Here is a 13,942-nt window from a genome sequence, read left to right as displayed (position 1 = left end):
AAGTCATTTAGATGTGATGGATAACCGGTGGATCACGCAGGATCTGCTTTCACTGAACCAGTCAGTCCCGCGGATCTGATGGGAACAGGATTTAGCGAACGATACAGCTGCTTTGTATGCAGAATACAGAGCAGCTGTATCTCAAAAAGTAAAAATATTTTGTTCTAAAACTAATTATAAAGTTGCACCAATCACACTGATTGACCTTTTTATTAAAAAAAAAAAAATCCCTTTCAAAGATTTACATATCATGTAAGCAATTACTTTTTTTCTGGCCGCTTTTCTATAGGTCCCCACTCATTTGAGTGTGCGGATTATAGTGGTCCTATAGACAGATGCTACCATGTCCGCTGTGGATATTTGGAGCTTCTTTAGTGTTATATTTGCTGTCATTGTTGAAACTCTGATTAATGCCCCCCTATCCCTGTCTGTGAGTTTTGGTGGGTAGCCTTCGCTTGTCAGGTTTGTAGTTATGCCATATTCTTTACATAATAAGTTTAATAAATATCCCATTGTGAATCTGTGAATATCCCACTTAAGAGGAATCACTCAGATATACTATGAATCATGGTGTGCCATAGAGCGCAAACATACAATACAAACCTCACTTGTAACTGACATGGCATCTCTACAGTAGTATATCTCCATGCAAGTACCATGACATGAATACATCTAGCTCCTGCGTCCTGTCATCTATGAAACGAGAGGTTGGACTAATACCTGACCTTGATTTTCTGAATATACGGGCTAACTTCACAAGGGGTATCTCCTATTTCGGAACAGGGCGCAGCACAGCTGGCATCAATGCTGTTCTTGCCCCCTCTGTATTGTATGCAAGTCCTCTAATAACTTTCTGATCGGATTTTGATGAAACAGAGTCTTGTAAAAACATGTTGAGCCCATGTATGTAATGTAAGGATAGAAATGCTGCTTTGAATTGAGAGCAGGAATTTATCTCACCCTCTCTTTTTCTATTCTTTTTGCTGTATTATGGTGATAATCCTCTACAGGGGCAGCGTCTTGCTCTATCTTTTGCTATGTGTGTCTTAAACAAGGGACTAAAATTATATGAGATGACTTGGGGGTCCCACACATTTTGCATCGGTGACAAGGAGCTAAAAGTTCTCTGTGTATGACCTTTCATGTTATTGGTGTCTCATATACTGTATTGTACAGTAGTATAGTAGGAGATGAATAACTGTATCTTATTAACAGCTTTATTATAAATATCCTTTTATTTTTAATGTTTTGTTTTTTTCATTTCTGGCTTAACATTTTTGAGGTTTTGAAATGAATGATCAGTTTCAAGTAATAGTCCCACTTTACTATATTTTTATTTTACAATAATGGAACAATTTAAAATTGCAAAGTGAATGTATGTCATTGCACATATCGCAATATCTTAACTGGACAAGGATCAGGATCGACTGGAGGAAATTTTGTTTTGAATATATGAAAATAAATAGAAATGATAGGGTGAAAATAATAATTTTATGTTTCAGAGCCATGTACTGCAAAGGAAAAAACCATGGAAGAAAATAATATACAGCTAAGGTGGAAAGCTGATAGAAAATTTTACACTAAACATGGTGACCGCATAGACTTTACATGTAAATATGGATTTGAAGCTCCTCCTGACACCCAGATGATATTTTATTGTGAACAAGGAAAGCTGCAATATCCAAAGTGCTTCAAAAGGGGTAAGTGTCATAACATAGACATGTGCACAAGGTGTTCCTATTTATTACTGCTTCCCCCGAGGAACACTGCGGCCAATGGTGCGACAATTGATTAGTTGCTACATGCTTGATTTTTTTATTACATGTCTGCAGTAAGCTTGCTTCTGTCACCGTATATATGTTCTAGACTTCATCTATGCAGTAAGCTCATCTACGCACTACGCTTATTCTGTTACTATATTCACATGCTTAACCTATGCAGGCAAAGTGTGTGGGTAATGGCCGGAAAATGTGAGCACCAAACTCCCACCATGAGGCACACTCTAATGTGTTTACGTGTCGTTTTTGTCCTTTTGACGTTTAAGTCATGTTAAATATAGGCTGGGGCCCTGTTAAATGGATACATTGTGAACTACGGATACAGACGTCACCATTAAATAGATAGTTTTATAATCTATAGTTGACAGATGCCACTGTTAGGCATCCAGTTAATATATTAGTCACCCATAGGCTATAATGGTATACGCTTAACGTATACGTTATAAAAAACTATTGAACAGCCAATGACGTATATGTTAAATATATACCTGTGATGTATGCCATACAGTGGCATACGTCAACCATAGGCTCCCATGTTGAGAAAACTCATACACTGCAATATACATTTATTTGCAGGGTTCAATGGGATTAAATAGCGCAGTCTACAATGCTATTCTAGCCTTCAAAAAGAGCCTGACGGAGGCCAAATGGATAAATTGTTTGCCTCCTTCAGGCTAATAAAGCCATTTGGACATGTTTAGCAGGTATGTAAAGCGTCTTCCCGATGTACACGTTAAACGTAGTGCAAAAACGTGATGTGAACAGTGCATAATCAAACATTGTTACACTAAACACAGAACGGGGTCTTCAGAGGTTAAAGGTCTTTCAGCGGTTTGTGTGGTGAAATGTGTGGGGGTGGGCAGGTAAAAGTGATTTATTGGTTTTTACTTTTACTTCAGGTAGACAGGCAGCAATACAAATTCTCCAGTGTATATTTAAGTAGCCGTCAGTAGCAAGTAAGAAAGGGGCTTCTGATCTTAACTCTGCTATTTATTTTCTATTTTTAAAAACTCCCCATGGGGCAGCCATATTGGAGACACACATTTCCTTCCTGTATTATCGGTATGGGCATTTCAGGTTGGTTTGTGCACTGTATGGGCATTGCATCAGGGTATGTTCACTGTAGGAGAACTGGAATGATAGGGAGTTAATTATCAGAAGAGTCAAAATATTATTGGAGTCTCAAGGAAGGGATGGATTACACCCCCCTCACCAGAGACAAGGAGTGACAGGGAAGATGCATGCGGTTCTTTATCTGTGCATATAATATTACCATCCTTCCTTATATAGCCCTGCAGCAGTACAATAGAGCTTGTGGAGTAATACACATAGTGACAGTTAAATACAACAATACAATTGATCAGTTTAGTTCTGATAGATCCTGATATGTGATCTTATGTGTCAGTTTATATCCACATCAGGACAGCAATATAATAGATCCTTGAATATGTTTCATTAAAGTGGATATTTCAGCTGAATACTCTGCAAAAGGTAAGGGCAACATATTACAGGAACAGGTCCATTCTCTTATTACCAAACCAATAAAGATCCTGCAGGAAAAAAAAATAATCATTCAATAAATAGTCAACATTTGAATGGATATTCATACAGTAGATAAAACATTCACAAGTAACAGAAGATAAAAAAGACGCACACAGACTACAAGGCATAAAACAAAAGTGTGGATAACCCTAGTAGGTTATGAACAGTGTATAAGCAAAGCAGTAGAATAATCGAAGTATAGAGCAATACTGACAAATAGTGTATGCACTGGTTTATCAATGAAGAAGTCAAAAGGATAACCACATGGACATGGCTGTATATAAGTGCTGCCAGGGTGTGTGCGTCACACTGGTGCCGACCTGCCCATGGAAAGAGGGGTGGCGCAGGAAAAGGCGTAAGCGCAGGGCAATCAGAGGGAACGGGTCATGCGCGTGACGTCACCACCGCCCCAGCCAATGGGGAACAAGGGACGACGCTGGGGGCCAAGCAGACTCGCAGAAAGGCAGGTGAGACTGAGCATGTATGTGACGTCGACACCACCCCAACCAATAGGAGATAAGGGGGGCATCGAGGCCAGGGGCATGCGCAGAAACAGGGAGACAGAATGACGGAGGAGGGGACATGCGTGTGATGATGGCGCCGCCCAACCAATCAGGGATTGGGGGCCATGCTGCGGAAGTTGCACGCACAGATCAGGGAATCGTTCTCCTATTAGCCAAAAATACACCAAATAAATATTGTGCAATTTTGCCACTAAGAACGATTAAAAAATACATAGATTATAGTACTGAGTTCGGTGTATTCATGAGGAGAGCACTCCTTCACCTCTCCTTGCCTCCCCCTGTCCTCCTCACAATGACTAACGGGTGGCTGCTGTGTATTTACATACACAGCAGCCAGTCAATCACCACCAAGAGGGACAGGGGAACGCTCTCCTCATGAATACAATGGACTCATAATTATAAGTCCGGTATATTCTATGATTACTACTAGTAGCCAAACTGCACAATATTTATTTTATTTTTTTGGCTAATAGGAGAACAGACCTGTTCCTATAATATGCTGTCCTTCCCTAGGGCAGTGTATTCTGCTGATAGATCCGCTTTAAGTGCATTTTTCTTTTAAAAGCTAGAAGGCAAATACAGTAGCTACAGAAACTAAGTACCATTTTTATTAATATAAACTAATTTATACTCTAAAGAGGTTTTGTCATCACAGAAGGGAAAATGCAGCCAGCTGCTCTTCTCCCCTGCAACGGCCACTACATGGGAAATGTTGTATTACATGTCAGCCATTTAGATGAATGCAAGGCTCAAATACGACAGATTGAGGCCTCTGTGGCTCATAAACGGGTTTCTGAGTGTGGGAGACATCTCTATGACGTGTATATGCCCTCATAGAGCAGATGAACAGGGCTTGTCTTCATGACAGAGCCACTTTAATTCACGGCTAGTGGGGACAAATCTTACTGGGTTTTCATAGCAACTCCAGTTGGGGGTTATTGAAATTGGTAATGCTAAATATGTGTGTAAGTTGCAACTTTAACATTAGGCGCATAGTCCTCTCCTTTTTCTTAGGGGGGGGGGGTGTTTACCTATCTCCAGTTTAAAACAGTGGAAGGTAGGCCCAAGATTTTTCTGCCAGTTTAACAGTGATGTAATGCATTTCTGTTTTTCCATTTTCTGCTGTGTGCATTGTGCCCAATAAACATATACCGGTAACAATTTTAAAAAATGTTTTACAGGTTTTTGCGCATTACAACAATTGACAATGATTACCAATAATATTTTTTACAACATCAGCACTGTAGTGGACCATGGACAAACAATCGTATTTCAATGTAATGAAGGAATGATACCAGAAAATAAACTGGAAGTCAAATGTGTACAGGGAAATCTAAACTACCCAAAATGTACTGCTTCAAGTAAGTCTGCTCCATATGCATGTGCTTGATAAGAGCATTCACTATATCATTACAATAACCAGACTGTTTATAACTGGTACTGTGCTGACAGCAAAGAAGGAAAAACTGCTTAGCAACATTCATGAAATCCATTCCCTGTCTCCACTCAATGAATTGATTAAATATTTCTGAAGAGAAATTTAAGGGGAAATCAATTAAAAAGAAACCTCACTCAGTGGCAAAAGAAACTTTAACTTAACTTTTTCAGTGTCTTTTCAATGGCATTTGTTGTGTGATATCACATTGCAGCAAGTTATCGGAGTCAAGATTAACTGTGCTACATCTGTATATATATATACATATATATATATATATATATATATATATATACACAAAGCTAAAAACACATAGAAAATGCATACTGTATATGCTCTGTGAAGATAGACAATGAAAACAGCACTGCAGAAAAATTTCTTTACGACATTTTTACAAAAAATGGGAATGTGTGAACATACTTTTAAGATTGAATTCTATAAAATAAGTGCATAGAAGTATACGTTCACTATACATGCATTGATTGGTAAAACTATGATCTAAAGCAAATGACGGGAAAAAGAGTAAATGGTAAAATAAAATAAAGAATATTTTATTTGTTCAGAAAAATACAAGCAAAGATGAAGTATTATACCTAATAGATAGCATGTCTCTTATTATATATGTAGTGTTCACATATCGTAACCTTGGGGCATGTTCACATGGAGCTTTTTAAGAAGCACTTTTTAAAATACAGGCATTTTTTACGCACTTTACACGTGTTTTTTACGCATTTTGTGCGCGTTTTTTTGCACGTTTTTTTGGCACGCAATTGGGAACATTTGGGTCATTTTCCTTCTTTTTTATACAACGCATTTTTTTTAAATAAGCACGTAAAAAAAAGACATGTACAGTTAGGTCTAGAGTTATTTGGACAGTGACACAAGTTTTGTCATTTTAACTGTTTACCAAAACATATTGAATATACAGTTATATAATCAATATGGGCTTAAAATGCAGACTCTCAGCTTTAATTTGAGAATATCCACATCCTAATTTTAGGAGTGGTTTAGGAATTGCATTTAATTAATATGTAGGTGCCCCTTTTTCAAGAGACCAAAGGTAATTGGACAATTATCTGAAAAAACTATTTAATGGGCTGCATGGGCTATTTCCTAGTTAATATTCATCAATTAAGCAGGTAAAAGGTCTGGAGTTGATTCCAGGTGTGGCATTTACATTTGGAAGCTGTTGATGTGAACCCACAAGATGAGGTCAAAGGAGCTCTAAATGTAAGTGAAACAGACCATCGTTAAGCTGAAAAAAATGAAGAAATCAATCAGAGAGATAGCACAAATGTTAGGAGTGGCCAAATCAACAGTTTGGCACATTCTTGAAAAAAAAGAGCGCACTGGTGATCTCGTGAACTCCAAAAGGCCTGGACGTCCATGAAAGACAACAGTTGTGGATGATTGCAGAATCCTTTCCATGCTGAAGAAAAACCCCTTCACAACATCTACCCAAGTGAACAAAACTTCATGAGAGCAAATACAGAGGGTTCACCACAAGATGCAAACCATTAATCAGCCTCAAAAATAGAAAGGCCAGATTAGACTTTGCCAAATAACATCTAAAGAAGCCAGCCCAGTTCTGGAACAGCATTCTTTGGACAGATGAAACTAAGATCAACCAGTACCAGAATGATGGGAGGAAGAAAGTATGGCGAAGGCTTGGAACGGCTCATGATCCAAAGCACGCCACATCTTCTGTAAAACATGGTGGAGGCAGTGTGATGACATGGGCACGCATGGCTGCCAAAGGCACTTGGTCACTAGCGTTTATTGATGATGTGACTGAAGACAGAAGCAGTTGGATGAATTCTGATGTGTTCAGGGATATACTTTCTGCTCAGATTCAACCAAATGCAGCAAGGTTGGTTGCACGTCGCTTCACAGTACAGATGGGCAATAACCAAAAACATACTGCGAAAGCAACCCAGGAGTTTTTTTAAGGCAAAGAAGTGGAATATTCTGCAATGGCCAAGTCAATCACCAGATCTCAACCCGATCGAGCATGCATTTCATTTGCTTAAGACAAAACTTAAGGCAGAAAGACCCACAAACAAGCAACAACTGAAGACAGCTGCAGTAAAGGCCGGGCAAAGCATCACAAAGGAGGAAACCCAGCGTTTGGTGATGTCCATGGGTTCCAGACTTCAGGCAGTCATTAACTGTAAAGGATTCTCTACAAAGTATTAAAAAAAAACATTTTATTTATGGCAATTTTAATTAGTCAAATTACTTTTGAGCCCCTGAAATGAGGAGGCTGTGTAGAAAAATGGTTGCAATTCCTAAACATTTTACAGGATCTTATTGACCTTATTGACCTTCTCCACTTGGCCATTGGACTGTGAGTGGTATGCAGAAGAAAAGTCTAAGTTGACCTCCAGTAGGCCACACAGAGCTCCAAAATCTTGAGGGGAGCTGCACACTGCAGTCCGAGACAATATGACGGGGCAGGCAATGCAGATGAAATATATGCTGTATAAAAAGGCCGGCAAGTCGAGGAGCAGAAGGCAGACCACGTGTTGCCACAGAGAATTGGGAACTGGGAGAGGCAGAAAAAAACAGCTGGTCTAGACTTGTAGACCTTGTTTCAGGCACAGATGGCACATGAGGCGACATTGTCCTGACACGTATTCTGTCAAAGAGTTCAGCAATCAACGGAAGTGGGTATTTGTTTTTTATTGGAATCTTGTTGAGACCACGATAATCAATGCATGGGCAAAGAGATCCATCCATCATCTAGATGAAGAAAAACCTGCCATCGGCAGACGATGAAGACTTCCTTGTAAATCCCATTTCCAGGTTTTCTCTGATGTATTCCGACATTGCTTGAGTCTCTGGCAGAGACATTGGATAGACTCGACCCCGAGGAGGAGTTGACCCTGGCAAAACATCAACAGGACAGTCATAGGGTCAATGTGACGGCAACGTCTCTGCCTACTTTTTACTTAAGATTTCCGCCGTTTCAGGAAAAAGCAAAATTAGTGAAAAAAGAAAAGAAAAAATAATCCAGAAACATAACAGGCACTCTTTGGAATATTAAATAATTTGTATTAATTTATTATTTCGATTATAGAAAAATTTGTAGAAATACTTTTCAAAACATTGTACATATAATAATTAAAAACACCACCAGGTTCAAATATAAATGCAAATAGATTATGTTCCTATTCCAAAATTGAGATATAGCCCCATCTATGTGTTTGCTAAACAAATCTACGATTTTAAATATGCAGCAAGTAATTTACTAGCCCATCACAAAGTACAAAATAACTAATGCAGAGGAAACAATATAACTGGATTTTTTTTTTAACCTAGCAGATTCTTCCTTTTAATTCTAATAACCGCTTGACTTAATTCACACTTGCAGTTATTTGTATGTTCTGAGATATAGGTCAACACCGTCTGTCCATCAGCTGCAATAGTGATTTATAGACATGGATATATTGGTTCAAAAAATGACCACGTTACACGCATCTGCTCGTCGTCCGCGACTTTAGAATGCAAATGTCAAGACTGCAGGGGAGCATTTTATTCCTTCAGTTGGATATCCAATAAGTATGTTAATAACCCATCACATTAGTGCAAAATAAGTAATGCGGAGGAAATAATGTAACTGGATTTTTTTTAACCTAGCAAGTTCTTCCTTTTAATTGCAATAGCCGCTTGACTTCATTCACACCTGCAATCATTTGCATGTTCTGAAACATAGGTCAGCACCGTCTGACAACTAAATGCAATAACGATTTAAAGACATGGATATATTGGTTCAAAAAATGACCATGTTATACTCATCTGACTTTAGAATGCAAACGTCAAGACTGCAAGGGAGCGTTTTATTCCTTGTAAGGCATGGTAAGGCAGGTGATTTTTTCAATTATTATATGTACAATGTTTTGAAAAGTATTTCAGCTATTTTTTCTATAATCTAAATAATAAATTAATACAACTTATTTAATATTACAAAGAGTGCCTGTTATGTTTCTGGATTCTTTTCTCTTTTCTTTTTTCACCCATTTATGGATGCCACTGTCAAGGGATTCTCCAGATGATCAAGCTGCAAACTGAGGCGAGTTACAAGGTCCAGGTGAATGACGTTTTCTGCGGGTGAAGTATAGAGAAAGGCTTGGATGTCAACTCTTCAGACCCTAGGTGCTGGAGTTTCTTGACTTTACTGGACTATTGCACACAAAATGGCCTTTTTCACCATAGTACACGCCCTATGCTGGCGCTCTAGGTTTGACTCACTGAATTTGAATTGGTTCTTCAGAAACCGTGCTGTGCAGAGGTCTCTCTCTCTGAAAAGACTGAGCAAGTCTGGGAACCCTTCTTTACCGTACCGCTCCTGGGCACGCTCTGTAAAACGGATGTCGATTCTCGTGGCCAGCATGATAACTGAATCCGGAGAGGAAGGCAAATCATGGCAGGCCAACTTGTCCTTAATTCGGTCAGACAACACCTGCCAGGAGGTTGTGACCGGAACCTCATTATTCCAGGACAATTCCACCACCAGGCTTGGGAATTGTACTGTGTATCGGCGCATTGTGGTACTGCCCTGATGGATATTCAAGATGGCAGCTGATGCCGACGATAATAAGTATAAACATGATAAAACAATTTGTCAAAAGCTTGACAAGCCCAACGTGAGCTGGGAAGCAGTTGCGTATCTACCATGGAGGCAGACTGCGCGACTGCTATGGAGCCTTGGGTGAAAGGGGCCATTCACTAAACTCCTGCTTCCCAACATAGAACCACTGCATTTATGTGCAGTGGCCAAAAGTGGGAGCTGAGGAAAGTAGTGAGAGGTTCGGCACACAATGAAAGGTAAAAATGCAAGGCTGTTTATTGGTATTACATTAAAAAAAACAAGCTATTAAAATCCCAGGCAGAGAGCGTTTACGCGTTTCGAACTTCTCAGTTCTTAATCATAGCTACTCTCTTAGTATACTGGAGCTAACTTTATGGATCAGGTGTGCAGAGGGTGTGCGGCCAAGAAAGTGGGTTTAACCCCTACATAGGATCTGAGATATGCAAAGCATGAGTGGCTTCATTATGTTGATGTAGACCACACTCAGGCTCAAACGTTAATAATAATGGAATATGCTAAATAAAAATATTAATCGATGAGTGTAATAGGTGATGTTCCAATAATCATAACATATTAGTGTGTGTCTAAGAACTTCAGCTGGGTTCCAAATTCGGATCACATCCGTCAGTTACTAGAAACAATTAGTCATGGAAGGAGGTGGGTGTGAATGAACCCTACCCAAAAAGAGACGCAGCAGGTACATAATACCAGTATCGCGGGGTGTGGACCCACTGGGCCGTATCACGTAGCGGAAAGGCAGTTGGCCACACAGGTACAATACAATGTCTATAGTACAGAAAGTGTACCTGAGGCAATGTAGACAGTAGAGGTGATGCAGGCTTAAGATGAGGCTCCGGCAGTAGACAGACACTCGACGGGTGTGACACAATAGATGCAGCGGAAGACACAACTCTAATCCAACTCTAGACGGCACAGAGGCATGGTTCCACGGGATACAGGGTACAGGCAGCAGGAACAGGTAACACTGGTAACTGGAAAACACTAGGAGACCATTTGCAAGGCAAACTTCAGGTACACAACAACGCTCAGGCGATGATCAAGAGGGCAGAGCCATTTTTATAGTCCAGCAGTATTTTGGGCTAATTGCAGATTCTCTGCAACTGTGCGTGCACGCGCCCTGCGGGAGACAGTGTCCAGATCAGGAAGTGAGCACCGCCATCTCTCAGGAGGGAGATGCAACCGAGAACTCACACGTCCATGGCTGCGGCCGTCATAGGGTAAGTCAGGACAACAGTCCGCGGCCATAGACGTTACAACCAGTATGCGTGTGATATGTGTCCTAGATATCTGAGTGTCCAGGATGTGTGTAATTGGAATAATACATCAAAGAATGTATATGAACATGTCACAGGTTACTCAATAGAAATGTGTCAATATCAATAAACACTACATCAAAAGTTGTGTAAACATGTATACATGTATGCAAGAGGTTCTGCATGTTCCAAAATACAACATAACAATTGTAACTGAGGGAAATGTGGTCTAAATGTGAAAAGAATATGAATCAGGCCACGTATGCATCAATAAATATACATCAAATTTGTTCTGTAATTCAGGCCTTTGGGAAATCTAGTATCCATTTTGAGAATCCACATGTCTTCTCTGTTCAAAAGAATTTTCTTCCAGTCCCCCTCCTCTCTTGGGTTTGAACACCCTCTCTATGGGAAAAACTTTAATTGATTTAGTTTTGCCATAGTGTATTTCAGTGAAGTGTTTTGAGGCAATTGAGACATTACATTGCTTTGAATGATGGATGTCGGTCAGGTGTTCACCAATGCGTCTTTTTAAAGGCCTTGTGGTGCAGCCCACATATTGTAGTCTGCAACTCTCGCATTGGACAACATAGACAACATGTGTCATGTTACAGTTGACAAAGGTTTTGATGTAATATTGTTGACTATTTGTATAGGATTGGAAACAATCAGTATTACAAATAAATGGGCAAAGTGCACATCGTAGACCAGCGCATTTATATAACCCCCGTATTGAAAGCCAGTTCCCATCTTTTTTGATGGAACGACTGTTAAAGTCGCTTGGGGTAATTAGTTTTCCAATGGACATGGAGTTCCTGGACACAAAACAACAGCCTGCATGGAGGATCTTCCGCAAAGAATCATCCCATTCCCAAATAGGACCAGTAGATATTTTCTAATGATACCAGTTACTTGCTGTAATCAGTACTAAAGTCCGATGAGAACACTACTTGGTTGTGTTCATGTTGTTTTTTTTTTTTTGTGGTGAAACAAATATTGTCTTCTACTCTTAGTGTTTGCGATGTTTCTGGCTCTGGTTAGGTTGGTATTGGTATATCCCCTCGCATGAAATCTTCTATCAATAGTAGTACATTCCCGAGTGTAATCATCATGGTTAGTGCAAATACGTTTTGCCCTAATGAATTCTCCAATAGGGAGATTTCTACTTACATGTTTAGGGTGGGAACTAGTCACATGTAGGATTCAATTGCCCAAGGTGGGTTTCCTATATAACCCACATGTAATGGTGTTACTGGACGTATCATCTGTCAGAACTAAATCTAGAAAAGGAATGGTATACAGATCACGTGTGGAAGTGAAGATCATGTTCTCCATATTGTAATTGATATGTCTGACGAAATGTGGTATGAGCACTACAGGACCCTGCCAAACTATAAGAATATCATCGTCAATGTAGTGGCCATACCAGAGAACGTCAGACATAAAAGCATTACAAACTGAATATATGTATTTCTCCTCCCATCTTGCTACATTTATGTTGGCTAGTGAGGGTGAATATTTAGCCCCCATTGAGCAGCCTACAGACTATAAAAACAAATGTGTTATTAAATGAAAAATAATTATGTTTCAATAGGAATTCCGTTATCATAAGGATAAATTGCTTCAGTTGTTCTTCATAGTTGGAATAATTATGTAGATGGTATTCCAAAGCAATCAGAGCCTTCTCATGGGGAATCAATGTGTAAAGTGCCGTAATTTTGCATGTCAACCAGGTATAATTTGGCTGCCAGGGTAGATTGTCCATGATCTTCAAAACTGCTGTACTATCCTTATTGTAGCCCGGTTCCCTTTTTGACAAGTGGTTGTAGCTTGTTGTCAAGCCAGGCTCCCAAACGTTCCATAAGAGAGCCAATGTCTGATACAATAGGTCTTGGAGGTGGCAGAAATCGATCTTTGTGGGTATTCGGTAGGGCATGAAAGATTGGTGTGATCGGAAACTCCTTATTCATGTATGCCGCTTCCTTTTTATTTAGAATGCCCATTGCTAATCCTTACGCAAAGAGCTTAGTCGGTTTACTTTTGAAGATGTCCGTGGGATCATCAGTTAACTCTCTGTAGGTTAAATTGTCGCCCAACATGTTCATGACTTCACGTTCGTATAATGCTGTATCTAGGATCACCACAGATCCCCCTTTATCCGAATCCCGGACTATGAGGTTATTGTTTTTTCTTAATTGTCTCAGGGCATGTTCTTCCCTCTTGGTTAAGTTACCTTTATTATCAGTGTTATTGTTATTCAGCTCTGAGAGGGCTTTTTCAACCAGGTGTTGAAAATTGGCCATAGCCATGGATCGGGACTTCACGGGGTAAAAAGAGGGATTGGGGATCCTGGTGGATATAGGATCTTCCTGTGTGTTGGTATCATCATTATCCCAGCACAATGATTGTAGTATCAGACTGGTTAATTGTTCCATAAAATTAAAATCGGCATATTCATTTCATGGCGATTCACGTGAAGGTTCGTCCGTAGTGCTTTTATTAGCAATGGAGTTAACATCTTAAGAGTTCATAAAGTGTTTCTTAACTGTTAATAATCTGACAGATCTGTTGACATCGAGTAAGGTGGGAAAGAAATCAAAGCTTCTGGTAAGGACGAACTTGAGACCTTTTTTGACAACACTAATCTGTTCTGATGAAAGGATCGTGGCAGACAAATTTAGGACTGTGAATTCATTAATTTTTTCTGTTTGCGTGCCGGATATCTCTAGTTTCCTAGATCTATGTTTTGCACCTGCTCGTCTGGTGCGTTTTTTGCCTTCGTGCCGGACCCTAAAAAA

General features: G+C 39.7%; 1 protein-coding gene across 2 annotated transcripts in view; it reads left to right on the top strand.

Annotated features, from left to right (window-relative positions):
• The window catches only part of LOC142657900 (complement factor H-related protein 4-like), a 170,058-nt gene that overhangs the window by 58,376 nt on the left and 97,740 nt on the right, over nt 1-13,942 (top strand). For both annotated transcript variants that reach the window (XM_075833423.1, XM_075833422.1), the window contains 2 exons: nt 1,503-1,700; nt 5,026-5,205. In XM_075833423.1, coding sequence (XP_075689538.1) covers nt 1,503-1,700; nt 5,026-5,205 — 378 coding nt within the window. The remainder of the gene's footprint in view (nt 1-1,502; nt 1,701-5,025; nt 5,206-13,942) is intronic.

The sequence above is a fragment of the Rhinoderma darwinii genome, chromosome 7, assembly GCF_050947455.1.
Source record: "Rhinoderma darwinii isolate aRhiDar2 chromosome 7, aRhiDar2.hap1, whole genome shotgun sequence".
Lineage (NCBI taxonomy): Eukaryota > Metazoa > Chordata > Amphibia > Anura > Rhinodermatidae > Rhinoderma > Rhinoderma darwinii.
The sequence above is the reverse complement of the archived record's forward strand: the minus strand, read 5'-3'. Positions and strand labels throughout refer to the sequence as shown.